Genomic DNA, 15,810 nt, shown 5'->3' with positions numbered 1-15,810 from the left:
TACACCTAAAGGGTGTTTGTATTTTTTAAACACGAATCTGCTGGAACATTACGTGAGGTCTTCCAGATGGATGCTAGAAAAGCAGCCCAGGTTCCTTATTCGAAGCTCAGGTTCATGCTGAAGGTGAAGAAACGCTGACTGATACACGTCGCTTCAAATATTCATCTCGTCCCCAAAATCCCTCGTCACATAAACTGTTCATCACATGCTTTTATTTCTCATTTATTTTAATACATTAAACATTTACAGATCAGATACTTTGCTTATAAAGGCAGAGAGTGTGTGTGTGTGTGTGTGTGTGTTATAGAGTTATGAAGGTCCTGTGTGTGTGTTGTTAAGTTATAAATAATACGAGTGTGTGTTATACAGTTATGAAGGATGTGTGTGTGTGTGTGTGTGTGTGTGCGTGTGTGTGTGTTATAGAGTTATGAAGGCCGTGTGTGTGTGTGTGTGTTATAAAGTTATGAAGGTCGTGTGTGTGTGTGTGTGTGTGTGTGTGTGTGTGTGTGTGTGTGTAAGAGAGAGAGTTATGAAGAATATATGTGTGTGTGTGTGTGTGTGTGTGTTATATATTTATGAATGCTGTGTGTTTGTGTGTGGTGTTATGAAGGATATATGAATGTGTGTGTTATACATTAATGAAGATGTGTGTGTGTGTGTGTGTGTGTTATGAAGTTATGAAAAATGTGTATTTGATGAAATTATAAATGGTGTGTGTGTATCTAGTTATGAAGGAGATATATATATATATGTGCGTGTGTGTGTGTGTTATGTAGTTATGATGAATGTGTGTATATTTAATGATGGTATGAATGGTGTGCGTGTTATAAGGTTTTGGCGAGTGTGTGTGTGTGTGTATACGTTATCAAGAGTGTGTGTGTGTGTGTGTGTGTGTGTGTGTGTGTGTGTGTGTTCTTTTGTGCAGAGCCTTCAGCATTTTAGTGCACCTCAGTACAGGGTTTAATAGAAATATACACATAGAGAAATGTTCTATTAACTAAACTCGTCCACTTCAACACTTCATGGAGTGAATGAATGATTTCTGCAAAACAATCATTAGAAGAAGAAGGAGTAGAAGAAGAAGAAGAAGGAGTAGAAGAAGAAGGAGGAGGAGAAATACAGTACGTATGGTAGTGTGTTTCGTTATCATGACTTTTCCCACCACCTGTGTGTTACAGATCTCCTACAGCTCGAACCCAATCGGCCGCTTTGGATTAATCGTGTTTAGACTTCATGAACCAGGATCTTCTCTCTTATCCTGAGATGCTCCTCTGAGAGATGCTCAGGAGATCACACAACCCGTGTCCTTCTGTGGCTTGAGATCAGGTTCCTTCACAGGTTTAATCTCATCCTCCTGCTTGGGTTTGGTCGTCGCCTGGTCGGAGAAATTAGAGAACCTGGTCAAGGGTTTGAATGTGGCTGCGTCTTTCAAAACCAGATCAGATCTGGAGTCGTACCTTGTCGTCTTTCTGTCCTCTGGTGAGATCGAACGTTGCGTAGACCTCGGGGGTGCACTGGACGCTCAGTGGTGGGAGCTCGAAGATAATGGGCTCCGCCAGACCGTAACTGGCCTTCAGCTCCAGAGCAGGTGCTTCTACTGGGACTTTATGGAAATATCTGTGGAACACAATTTCAAATGGTGTAAAAGTTCTGAATTGGTAATGAGGTCCACTATGTATTTGAACGTTTCCCCAAACCGATCTTCTGGGACCTTCTACAACTTCAACATCTTTCAATCTCATGACCACAAACATACACCCTCACACTTCTTCTCATAGTGGGGTGAAAAACAAAAAACATCCTGTGTGCAGAGCGACAGATCTCAGAAGAGGAGCAGTAGTGTCAGAGATGTAGGCTGAGGAAGGAAGGAATGAAAGAAAAGGGTGAATGAGGGGAAAAAAGAGACAAAAAAAGAGACAGAAAGAAGTAAGAAAAGAAAAAAGGTAAAAAGGAGAAAGAAAGAAAAACAAAGAAAAGTAAAAAAAATGTAGAAAGAAATTAAGAAAAGATGAAAAGGTAAAAAGAAGAGAGAAAGTAAGAAAAAAAAGAAAAAAACGAAGAAAGGAAAAAAAGAAGGAAAAGAAAGCAAAGGAAAAAAAGAAAGGTAAACAGAAGAAAGAAAGGAAGTATGTAAAAAAAGAAATGAAAAGCAAAGAAAAAAGTAAAAAAAGGTAAAAAAAAAAAAAGAGAAAGAAAGAAAGAAAGAAAGAAAGAAAGAAAGAAAGAAAGAAAGAAAGAAAGAGTAAAAAAGAAAAGAAAAGAAACCCGGTCATTCACTGTCCACTTCCTCCTCTGGAGAAACATCAGTAGTTGATGTATTTCCCATATCTGGCCACTAGAGGGCAGTAAAAGTGTATAAATGAACCTGGGGATGTTCCTGCACTCACATGAAGCCATTTTCTCTCTGGCATTTCTCCAGAGTGTTTTTAATCAGACCTCCGAGTTTGGTGAAGAAAAGCTGTTCAGACGGTTTGGCGGTGCTGCCGGGGCCTTTAGTCTGACGGTATTCTTTACACAGAGCCTCTGAACGCAAATAACCTCAAAAAAAGAACAACACTGGATTACTAATCAAAATAATCAAAATAAACCACAAGAAAGAAAGAAAGAAAGAAAGAAAGAAAGAAAGAAAGAAAGAAAGAAAGAAAGAAAGAAAGAAAGAAAGAAAGCAGTAAATCCTCACATTTGTCAGCTTCCTGTAGGCTTCGAATGGCTTCACCACACTTATCAGTAGCGAGGAGAGTCTGTCCATAGTAACAATGTGCCTGTGTTTAAACCAAACCAAACAAACACTTTATCTCCAACAAGAAGAAAAATAGAATGAACAAAAGAAAGAATTGAAGGAAGAAAGAAAGAAAGAAAGAAAGAAAGAAAGAAAGAAAGGCCTACATAAGCCATGTAGAAGTGCTGCTTTAACTGCAGGTACTTCCTCCACTTGTTGCTGCACTCGGGGTCCAGAGTGTTCAGTGTGTGATCTAAAGAGAGAGAAATAAATAAATACATTCACATTAGACACAAATTCTGTGGTTGTAAAGTAAAAAAAACAGGAGGAAAACGTAGGTGTACTTTGTGAATGGAACACTTGCCCCTGATTGGACGAAACATCTGTCACTCCACACATACACTGTGTGTGCTACTATAAACCACCTGCTTCCTATACGTCTTGAATGACAGATGTCTTGTCCAATCAGTTTTCGGGTGGCGTATCAGGGTGGGACTCGAACCTACCCGCCTTCTGGTAGTAGTTTGCCGTCTCCTGCGCCAAAGCTGCAATGAGACCTGCATTGTGCTTCAGCTCGATGGCACGAGCGATGGTCACTGCACACAAACACACACAGACATAGTGGAAACGTGTTCATCATAACAATCTGTGATGTAGAGAGAGAGAGAGAGAGAGAGAGAGAGAGAGAGAGAGAGAGAGAGAGAGATGAAGGGAGAAAGGATGGAAAGACAGACAAATTGGAGTGAGAAATTGAGAAGCTGTGAGAGATGGAGAAGTGGTGAGAAGCAGAGGGAGATGGAGAAGCGGTGATAGATGAAGAAGCGGTGAGAGATGGCGAAGCGGTGGGAGATGGAGAAGCGGTGAGAGATGGAGAAGCGGTGAGAGATGGAGAAGCGGTGGGAGATGGAGAAGCGGTGAGAGATGGAGAAGCGGTGGGAGATGGAGAAGCGGTGGGAGATGGAGAAGCGGTGGGAGATGGCGAAGCGGTGGAAGATGGAGAAGCGGTGGGAGATGGAGAAGCGGTAAGAGATGGAGAAGCGGTGGGAGATGGAGAAGCGGTAAGAGATGGAGAAGCGGTGGGAGATGGAGAAGCGGTAAGAGATGGAGAAGCGGTGGGAGATGGAGAAGCGGTGGGAGATGGAGAAGCGGTGGAAGATGGAGAATTGGTGAGAGATGGAGAAGCGGTGAGAAGCAGTGAGAGATGGAGAAGCAGTGGGAGATGAAGAAGCGGTGGGAGATGGAGAAGTGGTGGGAGATGGAGAAGCAGTGAGAAGCGGTGGGAGATGGAGAAGTGGTGGGAGATGGAGAAGCAGTGAGAGATGGAGAAGCGGTGGGAGATGGCGAAGCGGTGGGAGATGGAGAAGCGGTAAGAGATGGAGAAGCGGTGGGAGATGGAGAAGCGGTGGGAGATGGAGAAGCGGTGGAAGATGGAGAATTGGTGAGAAGCAGTGAGAGATGGAGAAGCAGTGGGAGATGAAGAAGCGGTGGGAGATGGAGAAGTGGTGGGAGATGGAGAAGCAGTGAGAAGCGGTGGGAGATGGAGAAGTGGTGGGAGATGGAGAAGCAGTGAGAAGCGGTGGGAGATGGAGAAGCGGTGGGAGATGGAGAAGTGGTGGGAGATGGAGAAGCAGTGAGAAGCGGTGGGAGATGGAGAAGCGGTGGGAGATAGAGAAGCGGTGGGAGATGGAGAAGCGGTGGGAGATGGAGAAGCGGTGGGAGATGTTCACACCTTCTTGAGCTTCTGCTTGACTCTGTATGATGTAGGTGTCGATCACTCTGGGCTCCATGTCTCTGCCTTTCTCCACTGGTGTGATGAGGCGAGGAATCTGGTCCTCCTGGAAGACGTACGCAGCTCTTAGAAAGGTAGACGGAGATGATGAAGTCTCCACTAAAAACTGTTGAGAACTTTACCTTCAGGTACTTGAACATTCCAGCCGCAATTTTCAGGTTCTTGTGAACGTCTTTCGCCTCGTCCTCGGTGATGCTGGAAAATACAACGCCAAAAGTATTGGGACACCCGACTTTAGTGAAGCTTATTATAAGAGCGAATGGAGACATTCACAGAGAAATCATATGTTCAGATGTCCACAAACTTTTGAACATATAAGGAGTGTTAAAGGGTTAAAAAAAATAAACAATAAAATGTCCCCACTTTTCCTTTCCGGCGCGTCTCGAAGCGAATTTGGTGTGCCAGATGGCAACGTTAAAGCAGATGGACACCAGTTCAAACACGGCGTCCTGCTGAGAACTAAAATAAAATAGAAACAGATTGTAATATTTCTAGACATGATTTCTATACACTCTCTGTTCCTCTGTCAGTTGCGTTACCTGGGTGTGTTTCCTTGTAAAGTGTCGGTCCATTTAAAGTTCTGAATGAAACGCAACTTGTTCTCTTTCGTCGTGCCGTCCAGAGATACAATGAATCCTGCGCATGTAACACACACACACACACACACACACACACACACACTCAACAATCCTTCATACGCACACTATATATAAGACCATTAAGCAGTAAGAGATTGAGAGATAAAGAGAGGGAGAATCAGTAAAAGATGAATAGAGGGAGAAGCAGTGAGAGATGAAGAGAGGGAGAAGCAGTGAGAGATGGAGAGATGAAGAGAGGGAGAAGCAGTGAGAGATTGAGAGATAAAGAGAGGGAGAAGCAGTGAGAGATTGAAAGATAAAGAGAGGGAGAAGCAGTGAGAGATTGAGAGATAAAAAGAGGGAGAAGCAGTGAGTAATGAAAAAGCATTAAAACATCCATAAAGACATCTGAGTGTTGGACTGAAACCCCCCAAAAAGCTACTGAAAACCTTCCTGGAAGAGTGAAGCAGTTTATTATATCCAGAAGATCAGCTACATACTTTTTGTTACTAAATAATAAAAAACAAAACCTACAAACCCTGTAAAAGAGAGAAGTATTCATCACTGGCTTTCTTCATGATCTCCGGAGTGCACGTCACATCAGTGAACATGTCCAGAAGCCTGGCCCTCGTCGTCCTCAGATCGCTGTGTGACAAAAACAACGTCTTTCTTTTTGGATACAGTTCCATTACTCTGAAACAGGGAGCATCATATCAGGAAGGAAACTTACTTGCAGATTTTATTGGCAGCAGGACTGGAGGCCACTCCATACAGGTTGAAGGAGACAGGAGCCGTGGCCTTCAGAGGATTCCGGTGAAACCAGTGTGTCATGGTGTCAAGATCTTTACACACCTGGACTGACAAAGGAGACAATGGCAAGGTGTTCATACCTATTACTCACAGTTCAGTAGTTATTCAGTGATTCAGTAGTATTTCATTAATGATTCAGTAGTAATTCAGTAATGATTCAGTAGTAATTCAGTAATGATTCAGTAGTATTTCAGTAATGATTCAGTAGTAATTCAGTAATGATTCAGTAGTATTTCAGTAATGATTCAGTAGTATTTCAGTAATGATTCAGTAGTAATTCAGTAATGATTCAGTAGTAATTCAGTAATGATGCAGTAGTATTTCAGTAATGATTCAGTAGTAATTCAGTAATGATGCAGTAGTATTTCAGTAATGATTCAGTAGTAATTCAGTAATGATTCAGTAGTAATTCAGTAATGATGCAGTAGTATTTCAGTAATGATTCAGTAGTAATTCAGTAGTATTTCAGTAATGATTCAGTAGTAATTCAATAATGATTCAGTAGTAATTTAGTAATGATTCAGTAGTAATTCAGTAGTAATTCAATAATGATTCAGTAGTAATTTAGTAATGATTCAGTAGTATTTCAGTAATGATTCAGTAGTAATTCAGTAGTATTTCAGTAATGATTCAGTAGTATTTCAGTAATGATTCAGTAGTAATTCAGTAGTATTTCAGTAATGATTCAGTAGTAATTCAATAATGATTCAGTAGTAATTTAGTAATGATTCAGTAGTAATTCAGTAGTAATTCAATAATGATTCAGTAGTAATTTAGTAATGATTCAGTAGTATTTCAGTAATGATTCAGTAGTAATTCAATAATGATTCAGTAGTATTTTAGTAATGATTCAGTAGTAATTCAGTAGTAATTTAATAATGATTCAGTAGTAATTCTGTAATGATTCAGTACTAACTCAACTAATTCAGGTTTGATTCTGTAGTAATCACGTAATAATTAATCACTAATTCAGTAGTAACTCAGTAATAATTCAGTGCTAACTAATAATCATGTATTAATTTGGTATTAATTCAGTACCAAATGGATTTTATCACTAAAACCAGAAAAATGCTAACATATTCATCTTGTAAATAATTTTCCAATATTATGTTTTCTCTACCAAGCCTATATTAAATATAACATAATATGGTTCAGTTTATAATATTATGTAAATAAATACATTATAACTACTGAACCAACGCCTGCAGCTACGCAGCACAAACAGCGTATTCAGCCATTTAAACATCCCTTGAAACACCATGAAAACCACCAAACACCAAATAAACTTCTGAAATCACCTGAAGAGCAACTACTCAACCTGTCGACCTTCTTCTTTTTCTCAAGAAATACAAATTCTGAAGATCCAAAAACACTCAAAGCGCTTCCTTGTTGCTTACATCACAATCACTGACAGTCATAACTCGTAATTTCCGATATTTTATAGGAATAAAAACACACCAAACAAAATCGGATCTCCAAACTCGGGATTCCGACCGGCGAACGCGGTTAGAAGTGACGTCATTCCAAGATGGCAGCCACTCCCGCTGCATAAAATAAAATAAACACAGGGAAAATGGCGGCCATATTGGAATTTTTATATTTATTTACCACATTAATTTTATATATATATATATATATATATATATATATATATATATATATATATATATATATATATATAAAATATATATAAAATTAATGAACAATTCACTTTCTATACTTTTTTCTAGTATATACTATAAGAATATTCCATAGTATAAAAGATGGCAAATCTGATAAGCTAATTATGTTGCTTTAAAATAAGAAAAAGGAGTAGGGGGACGTTTAAAGAGTTGGTGCAGAATAACGTGTAATAAAAAAAGCGAAATAAGATTTTGGATGTTGTTTGAAACTTTTATTGTTTAAACTCTGAGCCATTATGGCAGAAGGGGATTTTTTGGGTTGTGGTTAGGGACTTTTATTTTTAGGCTTGTATAGGATACGGTTTGGGACAAGAGCCTCGAGAAAAATGGCGTTTTGTAAAATCTGTTATAAATCATGTTTGTTTGTGTTGTAGATGGTTACCAAATAAACATAAAGGTGGAATAAAACTGAAAAAAGGATGTTTGAACGTGTATCTGCAGGTCGCGGACTTCCGGTGTACATGTCAACTTCCGGTTAAACGCGCGTCAGTAGTTCCGAAGAAAGCCGAGCGCGGTGTTCGTGTTAGTTCGGCTAAATTCGCGCACGTTCGACTGAATTCGTGTAAGTTCGGATGCAATCGGGTGCAGGCGCAGGAAAAGGGCTTGGTTTCGGGTGCAGCGCGAGCGCCGGTTTCTCCCGAGGTTCCCCCCGGACATGCGGCCATGTGCGAGTCCTGACACCGGACAGAGGGAGAGAGGGAACTTGCTGAGATGTGAGATCGGACCCGTGCTCCTGCAGCTGTAGAAGATGTCCGATGTCACCAAGACCGTCCTGAAATGGCACGCGAGTTTCAAAAAGGGCACGGACTTTGATTCGTGGGGGCAGCTGGTGGAGGCAGTTGATGAGTACCAAATGTAAGTTACCCTTAAGTAACACGACAGGGGGCGTAATGATTTACTTTGATCTCTTTTATGTTTTGAATGACGGAAATCCTGTGCTTTTATACTACAATCCGAATATTTGGTGTCTCCTCTCCTATAACCCCTCCCCTACTCCTAAATCCTCCCATAACTCCTCCCTCTACCCACTCACTCCTCCTATAACCCCTCCCCTACTCCTAAATCCTCCTATAACTCCTCCCTCTACCCACTCACTCCTCCCATAACTCCTCCATCTACCCCCTCACCCCTCCCATAACTTCTCCCCTACTCCTAAATCCTTCCATAACTCTTCCCTCTATCCCTCACTCCTCCTCCTATTTATAACTCCTCCTTCTTCCCCCTACTTCCCCCATAACCCCTCCTCCTCACCTTACTCCTCCCATAACCCCTCCTTCTACCCTGTACTCCTTCCATAACTACTCCTCCTACCCCCCAATCCTTCCATAACTCTTTCCTCTATCCCTCACTCCTCCCATAACTCCTCCTCCTATTTATAACTCCTCCTTCTTCCCCATAACCCCTCCTCCTCATCTTACTCCTCCCATAACCTCTCCTCCTCCCCTCACTCATCCTCCTACCCTCTAACTCCTCCCTCTACCCCCTCACTCCTCCCATAACTCCTCCCTCTATCCCTCACTCCTCCCATAACTCTTTCCTCTACCCCTCACTCCTTCCATAACTCTTCCCTCTATCCCTCACTCCTCCCATAACTCCTCCTCCTATTTATAACTCCTCCTTCTCCCCCCTTACTTCCCCCATAACCCCTCCTCCTCACCTTACTCCTCCCATAACATCTCCTCCTCCCCTCACTCATCCTCCTACCCTCTAACTCCTCCCTCTACACCCTCACTCCTCCCATAACCCCTCCCTCTATTCCTCACTCCTCCCATAACTCCTCACTCTACCCCTCACTCCTCCCATAACTCCTCCTCCTATCCATAACTCCTCCTTCTTCCCATCACTCCTCCCACTGACTGATTGATGATTAATGAATGATTGATGTCGAATGTAAATCTTTTTAATTGCAGACTTGCGAGGCATCTGCAGAAAGCGGTCCAGTCACCAAATTCTCAGGATTTCACGGAGGAACAGAAGGTCTTTTCTCCTGCATTTGTGTCACACAAGACAAAAAAATGTGCATAAAACCATTTAATTTCTTTTTTCTTTTTACATTATTAGAAAACCCTGGGAAAAATCGCAGCATGTCTTGAAATGCGCAGTGGCTCCTTACAGGTTGGTGAGCGTTCTGTCCAAACTCCTACATACACTCTTCTGTCTGAACCTTCTATTCCATAATAAACTCCACCCCTCTGGGAAGATGTTCCACTGGATTGTGTGCAGATTTTGTGCGATTTCATTAAAGTCACGTACTGATGAAAGTGAGAAAGCTTGGGGTGATGTTCCAATTCATTCCAAAGGTGTTCAATAGGGTTTGAGATCTAGAGCAGCCCACTCAAGATCTTCCCACCCATGTGAAGCAGATCTTCATGAAGCTGGCTTAGTGCACTTTTATCCATAGAGTGTATTCCAGCTTCTGAAGGACCATTTCTCCTTTCATTATTTCTTCAGAGCACACAATCCCAGGAGGAATTTACTTTGCAGGACCTGAAGCAGCTGGAACCAGGTGAGTCTAAAGATGAATACAAGAACATCCACATCCTAGTATCAGTGCTTCAGGTGTATCAGGTGGAGGAGACGTGCTGGGGAAAGGAAACCACCTTCTACTCACTTTCTGCTCACATCTCTTTTCCTTTTTTTTGTTTGAACAGTCATTAAAAATATTCTCACCTACAACAAAGATTTCCCCTTCGACGTCCAACCAGTGCCTTTGAGGTAAGCGTGAGACGAGTGCCCCAGTCTTCTTCTCCACTTATTCCTAAACTGAGCGGTAGAGAGCGCAAGTGACAATATTAATCCAGGATTGTGCTCTTAGGAAGATCTTCGCTCCAGGTGAGGAGGAGAACCTCGATGTTGAGGAGGAGCTGGAAACGGCTACCGGGACGGGATCAGTCCAGTCTTTTCCCACCAGGACACCAGGTCACAACTCTAGAATTAATCAATGATGGACCAGTCAGTCAGTTCAAGCCATTTTTTTCTATAGTGATTATCTGTCTATGAATCTACCGAGATATGTCTGTCTGTATCTCTGTCTGTCTATCTCTCTATATCTGTCTGTCTGTATCTCTCTCTGTCTGTCTGTCTGTATCTCTGTCTGTCTGTATCTCTCTATATCTGTCTGTCTATATCTCTGTCTGTCTGTCTATAGCTCTGTATGTATATCTGTCTGTCTTCCTATCTATCTATATCTTTCTGTCTGTATCTCTCTCCATCTGTCTGTCTATATCTGTCTATCTCTATCTATCTATCTATCTATCTATCTATCTATCTATCTATCTATCTATCTATCTATCTATCTATCTATCTATCTATCTATCTATCTATCTATCTATATCTGTCTGTCTATATGTCTCTCTGTATCTATCTGTCTGTCTGTCTGTCTGTGTATATCTCTGTCTGTCTATTTGTCTGTGTATCTGTGTATAGCTCTCTGTCTATATCTCTGTCTGTCTGTCTATAGCTCTGTATGTATATCTGTCTGTCTGTGTTTATCTCTGTCTGTCTGCCTATCTATCTATCTTTCTCTCTCTCTCTCTCTCTCTCTCTCTCTCTCTCTCTCTCTCTTTTATATATATCCGTGTTGTCCTTCACAGGTACGTTATTACCGCGTCTTCCCTCAGAGCCGGGCCTGACGCTGCTCACTCTGAGAATCGAGAAGATCGGATTAAAAGACGCAGGGCAGTGCATCGAGCCGTACGTGACCATCAGCGTCCAAGGTACGACCACAAACTTCCTCTGAATCATTAGTGTTTATTACTGCGAGATACACGGCGTGGAGGGGAAGCGTTCAGACGATCATTTTATACCATGAGCACCGCCTGAACTTTCAACCAATCAGAATCCAGCATTCAGACCGACCCTGGGATGCATGTTTCCTTTTTTTTTTTTTTTTTTTTTTTTTAACAGACTTGGACGGAGTGGATTTGAACCCTGTTCAGGACACACCAGTGTCGACACGTAAAGAGGACACGTACATTCATTTCGACGTCGACGTGGAAATTCAGAAACATCTCGAGAAGCTACCAAAAGGTCAATAAATATATATTTTTTAATTGTTCAATAAAATGTTAAAAATAATGCATGGGATTTATTTGTTTTTTTTAAATAATACGGAAGTATTCGGACACCGACTCCCAAAATCCAGTGGAACTCATTGAATAAGGTACTGTTTCCGCAGGCGCTGCCATTTTCTTCGAATTTAAACACTACAAGCCGAAGAAGAAGTTCACCAGCACCAAGTGTTTCGCCTTCATGGAGATGGATGAAATCAAACCTGGCCCTATCGTGATTGAGCTGTGAGTATCTCAGTAAAGAGATTTCCACACCCTCGTTGTGCACTTTATTACGAACACCTTAGCGACCGATCACGTAGCAGGAACCGGGGCATAAAAATACTCCAGATAATAAATACTAAATTTCACACCTCGTTAACGCCACCTTGTGGCCGATATAAATATCATCACTAAAACCTCTTCTCGGAAGACTGGAGCTCATTATAAGCACGTAGCAGTCTAATGGGCAGGTGTCCACAAATTTTCACATACAAGGACAGTCGAGTGTATAAGATGTCTAACACGTGTGTGTGTGTGTGTGTGTGATCTCAGGTACAAGAAGCCGACCGATTTCAAGAGGAAGAAACTCAATCTTCTCACCAAGAAGCCTCTCTACCTTCATCTCCATCAAACCCTACACAAAGACTGAGCAGCGAAAAAGATACAAAAAGAAGCAGCACTTTTACTCTTTTTTTGTAAGAACGTAACATTAATAAAGACTTCAGAAGTTCAGAAGATATCTTCAAGGCATCCATCAAGAAAAGAGGAACATTAGGGCTTCAGACCCTGACACTTGCTTTTCTCTGTCCTGTGTGTGTGTGTGTGTCCATTGTTTCCTACCACTATTTGCTTCTGAATGTTGAAATGGAAGTAAAATTCTACTGACCAATCAAAAATGTCTGTATGTATTTGATAGTTTATATAAATTTCCCCACATTTAGAATTAATTCCCGTCAATTTCCATTAATTCCTGGTAAGTTTCCAACTTGTAATATTTCCACAAATTCCCCAGATGTTTTTTTTGTGGAAATTTACCAGAACCTTACTTTTCATTCAGAAAATCAAAGGGGATGTCACACGAAATGTTCTACCTGCGAGATGGTTCCAGGTTCGCTGGCTGCCTCACGACCTTCTAAAGCAAAACACGTCTGATCATTCCTTTAGCAAACGTTGCTTCTTTCCATCCCATGACTTAAAGAGATTCGTTTTCACTCCATGCGTATGAAAGCACTTATTAGTGAAAAGTCTTCCTGAGGTCTCTTCCACGCAGAGCGGATCGGTGCAACACCAGGTCCAGAGAGGTTTGTAGGGATTCGCAGCTGTTTAGGTGAGAACTACGAGACTTTTTGAGAAGTTATAACCAATGGTTAAGGTGCTTGAAAGGGTGTGAGTTCAAATCCCACCAGCAACCAAGCTACCACTGATGGGCCTTTTTTGAGATGATTTCAGATACATGGTTCTGAACGGCACCCAAGGCCACCTCACTTACAAATAGGAGGCTGTATCAAAAGTTTTTTAACACACCACCAGATGGCAGCACGAGGCTGCACACACAGTCACAAGGAGCACCGACTTTCATAAGTCAGTGTGCCGAGTCATCTTTTCTCGCCTGGAAATGTCATGATCCCACTTCCACACCCATCTTACTCGCCAGATTTGGCTCCTCCGGACTTCGTCCACGAAGATGAGACATCGCGAATCGCAGAAGGTACTTGAAAAGAAGGCCTGTAGGGAGCGCTGTATTGCCGTGCAAGGGGATGATTTTAATGGGGAAACGTAGATAAAGTACTTTCTTGTAAACAGAGCGAAACGTTTTGAAACCACTAACACCCCCTTGTGGCTAAATAAACACCGATTTATAACCTCCGGAATCTAGTGGAACATTTACATTTGCGGCATTTAGCAGATGGAACATCTTCCCAAAAGAGTGGAGGTTCTTCTAACAGGACATGTGGACGACATTTGCGGATATGAAACGGACGCCCAGAGCGATCGCTTTCGTTTAATACATCATTTTATTGTACACAAATGAAGGGAAATGCACAGGGACCTTGTCAATATGACAGCAAATCGTTCTTTTAGCAAGAACAAGAAATTCATTATAAAACACCCGAGATTTAATGTGATTAGGGTTAGATTTAGGATTAGAGCGTTTTGTTTCGTTCACATTGCAACCACCTCAGAGATTGTTTCGGAAAAAAATATTCATCTAAATCAGGTGGAAGCACAGTGCCAGGGGGTGGTAAAGTCCCGGGAGGGAAGGAAAGGGCCGAGGTGGGGAAAGGAGAGTCTTGAGGTCTGGGAAAGTTGGGTGGGAACTCGTGTATGGCGTGAGGTGCTGGATGTGGACCCATGGATGGGAAGTCTCTCAGAGGTGGCCCATGCACTGGTTGGTAATGGCCGTTCGAAGGTGGCATTGTCAGAGGAAGTGGCCCGCCCATCTGTGGCGGTCCAGATGCCTTCGGAAGAGTATTTGAACCTGCGACGGGAGAATCTCTGATCGGAGATGGGAGGAACGACCCCTGTGGCTGGGACTTGTTTACCTGGAAAAGAGAGATTTCTCCGGTTATAATCGAATCGACAGACGACTGTTATAACTACGGGGTTGCAAAGGGGCGGAAAATGTGCAGTAAATTTCCGGAAACTTCATCTGGGGGAATTTTGAAAATATTCCAAGTTACCAGGGAATTTACAGGAATCCACAGTAACTGTTTTTAGTTTTATATTTTTATTTCACTAGAAATCTTGAAAAATGTCTCCCAAGAAAATCAGTGATGGTGCTGTGAAAACTAAAGTAAATAGAATTACCATGGAAACCGAGGAGGTTACGAGCGTGGTGCGCGTCTCACACTCTCGTAAGTTATATTCTTCTTAGGGTTACAGTAGTCCTCAAATTTCTCCATTATTATGTCCAGTTTATGCTGGTATTCGGCATCATCGAACGGAAATGTATTGTACACTTCTAGCGCTTCCTCGCTGGCCACGTGGTGCAAAAGAGAGGACTGTACCTTAGCTGGCTTGCTAGCGCCTCCTGCTGCAAACAAATACAGTTAAAATCTCTGCTGAAATCTTCTTCTGTTCTCCGACAGATTACCATTTGACAGATCAGGTCCCGCAGGTGGCTTGAGAACTTCCTTTTTTTTAAATGTATTTTTAGTTCACTTCTGACACCATGTTTTAATATCGATTATTGTAGCAGCACAGAGAACCAAAATGTCAGACATGTTCGTTATTTCTGCACTCGCCCCGCCCCAATCCCTACAACACATGATAGTGCATCAGGCTGGGTACGGATTTCTTCTGCTCCTTCAGGGCGCAATTGTCCTTTTCGAATGAGAGCACATGGGCTTTGAGGGCATCTTCTCGGAGCTTCTCTTCGTCCATGAGCACCTGGACCTACACGGATTATTCAGTGCTTGAAATTTGTACTTACAAAAATACACGTTTTAAATTTTTTATTTTTATTAATTTGAATATATAAATAAATACTGTTCACCTTTGAGCGACCTTCATCGTACTTTTTGAGGGTCTCCTGATACTTCTGAACTTGTTCGTGCATCGTAGATATCTAAAGAACAAAAGAAAACAAGAAAAATGACTTCAGCGTCACAATTATTTGGAAAAAAGTAAAAAATAATATATTATATATTTTATTTATATAAAAAAAATAATAAAAAATGCAAACTTAAAAAAAAAAAAAAAAAAAAAAAGGAATTTTAGGTTTTGCTTTTCTTCCCCCAAAATTTACAGAAATTGTGCAAAAATCTAACCGTGAATTTTGTGTACCGTTACACCACTAATATAAATATAAATAAATAAATCTAAAAGTGTTGCAGGGCAGAAAGTTCACCTTCTTTTTCAAAGTTTTGTTCTCTTTCTCAGCGTTTGCGATTTTCTCGTACAGACGAGCAAAATTCGAGCTCAGCTCCTCCTTCTGCTCGTTCAGATCTCGGTTATTGTTCTTAAAGACACAAAGCAAAAAACGTAGCTTTAAATCTTTACAGGAGAAAAAGGCATCATTTAATATCAACGGGTTGTTGAGATGAGTTTTTTTTTTGTCATGTTTACTGGCAAATTTGGTGATAGTTAAATACAATTTGTAGGAGGAGCAATGAATAAAACTCTTCAGATAAAAATCCCAGAGATGCCTTCATAGGCCATCTTTCCAAATTAAGCCTAA

General features: G+C 41.5%; 2 protein-coding genes and 1 long non-coding RNA gene across 8 annotated transcripts; 1 reads left to right on the top strand and 2 right to left on the bottom strand.

Moving 5' to 3' along the window:
* Positions 1-192: 192 nt before the first annotated feature.
* brox (BRO1 domain and CAAX motif containing) lies at positions 193-7,416 on the bottom strand (the record flags this gene model as incomplete). 6 transcript variants are annotated; one of them, XM_083535640.1, is made up of 13 exons in its annotated part: positions 7,195-7,416; positions 5,817-5,943; positions 5,625-5,731; positions 5,048-5,144; positions 4,872-4,967; positions 4,631-4,703; positions 4,449-4,554; positions 3,226-3,315; positions 2,887-2,972; positions 2,681-2,762; positions 2,388-2,538; positions 1,458-1,617; positions 193-1,375 (listed from the first exon to the last, which is right to left on the bottom strand). In XM_083535640.1, the coding sequence occupies exons 2-13, from the start codon at positions 5,915-5,917 to the stop codon at positions 1,283-1,285; spliced, it is 1,242 nt and encodes a 413-aa protein (XP_083391766.1). In that variant the 5' UTR covers positions 5,918-5,943; positions 7,195-7,416. The 6 variants fall into 6 exon arrangements, with proteins under 6 accessions (XP_083391766.1, XP_083391768.1, XP_083391765.1 ...); XM_083535642.1 differs by having other exon boundaries at positions 7,223-7,363; XM_083535639.1 differs by having other exon boundaries at positions 5,817-5,938; positions 7,195-7,349.
* A 568-nt stretch (positions 7,417-7,984) lies between these two features.
* aida (axin interactor, dorsalization associated) lies at positions 7,985-12,526 on the top strand. Its single transcript, XM_083535647.1, has 10 exons — positions 7,985-8,433; positions 9,489-9,555; positions 9,640-9,693; positions 10,030-10,084; positions 10,230-10,293; positions 10,394-10,497; positions 11,172-11,294; positions 11,485-11,607; positions 11,756-11,873; positions 12,183-12,526. The coding sequence occupies exons 1-10, from the start codon at positions 8,327-8,329 to the stop codon at positions 12,277-12,279; spliced, it is 912 nt and encodes a 303-aa protein (XP_083391773.1). The 5' UTR covers positions 7,985-8,326; the 3' UTR covers positions 12,280-12,526.
* A 2,395-nt stretch (positions 12,527-14,921) lies between these two features.
* Positions 14,922-15,594, bottom strand: LOC310722474. The gene is made up of 3 exons (XR_014532386.1): positions 15,481-15,594; positions 15,127-15,198; positions 14,922-15,026 (listed from the first exon to the last, which is right to left on the bottom strand). It is a non-coding gene; the product is annotated as an uncharacterized lncRNA (long non-coding RNA).
* Between the last annotated feature and the right edge of the window lie 216 nt (positions 15,595-15,810).

The sequence above is a fragment of the Silurus aristotelis genome, assembly GCF_946808225.1.
Source record: "Silurus aristotelis genome assembly, chromosome: 29".
Lineage (NCBI taxonomy): Eukaryota > Metazoa > Chordata > Actinopteri > Siluriformes > Siluridae > Silurus > Silurus aristotelis.
This window is presented reverse-complemented; position numbering and strand designations above follow the sequence as displayed.

Bases quoted from the DNA above. Each gene is read 5' to 3' on its own strand.
- aida (XM_083535647.1), top strand. From the start codon at position 8,327: ATGTCCGATGTCACCAAGACCGTCCTGAAATGGCACGCGAGTTTCAAA. The intron at 8,434-9,488 runs GTAAGTTACCCT...TTTTAATTGCAG, and splicing joins GCAGTTGATGAGTACCAAAT to ACTTGCGAGGCATCTGCAGA. The intron at 10,085-10,229 runs GTGAGTCTAAAG...TTGTTTGAACAG, and splicing joins CCTGAAGCAGCTGGAACCAG to TCATTAAAAATATTCTCACC.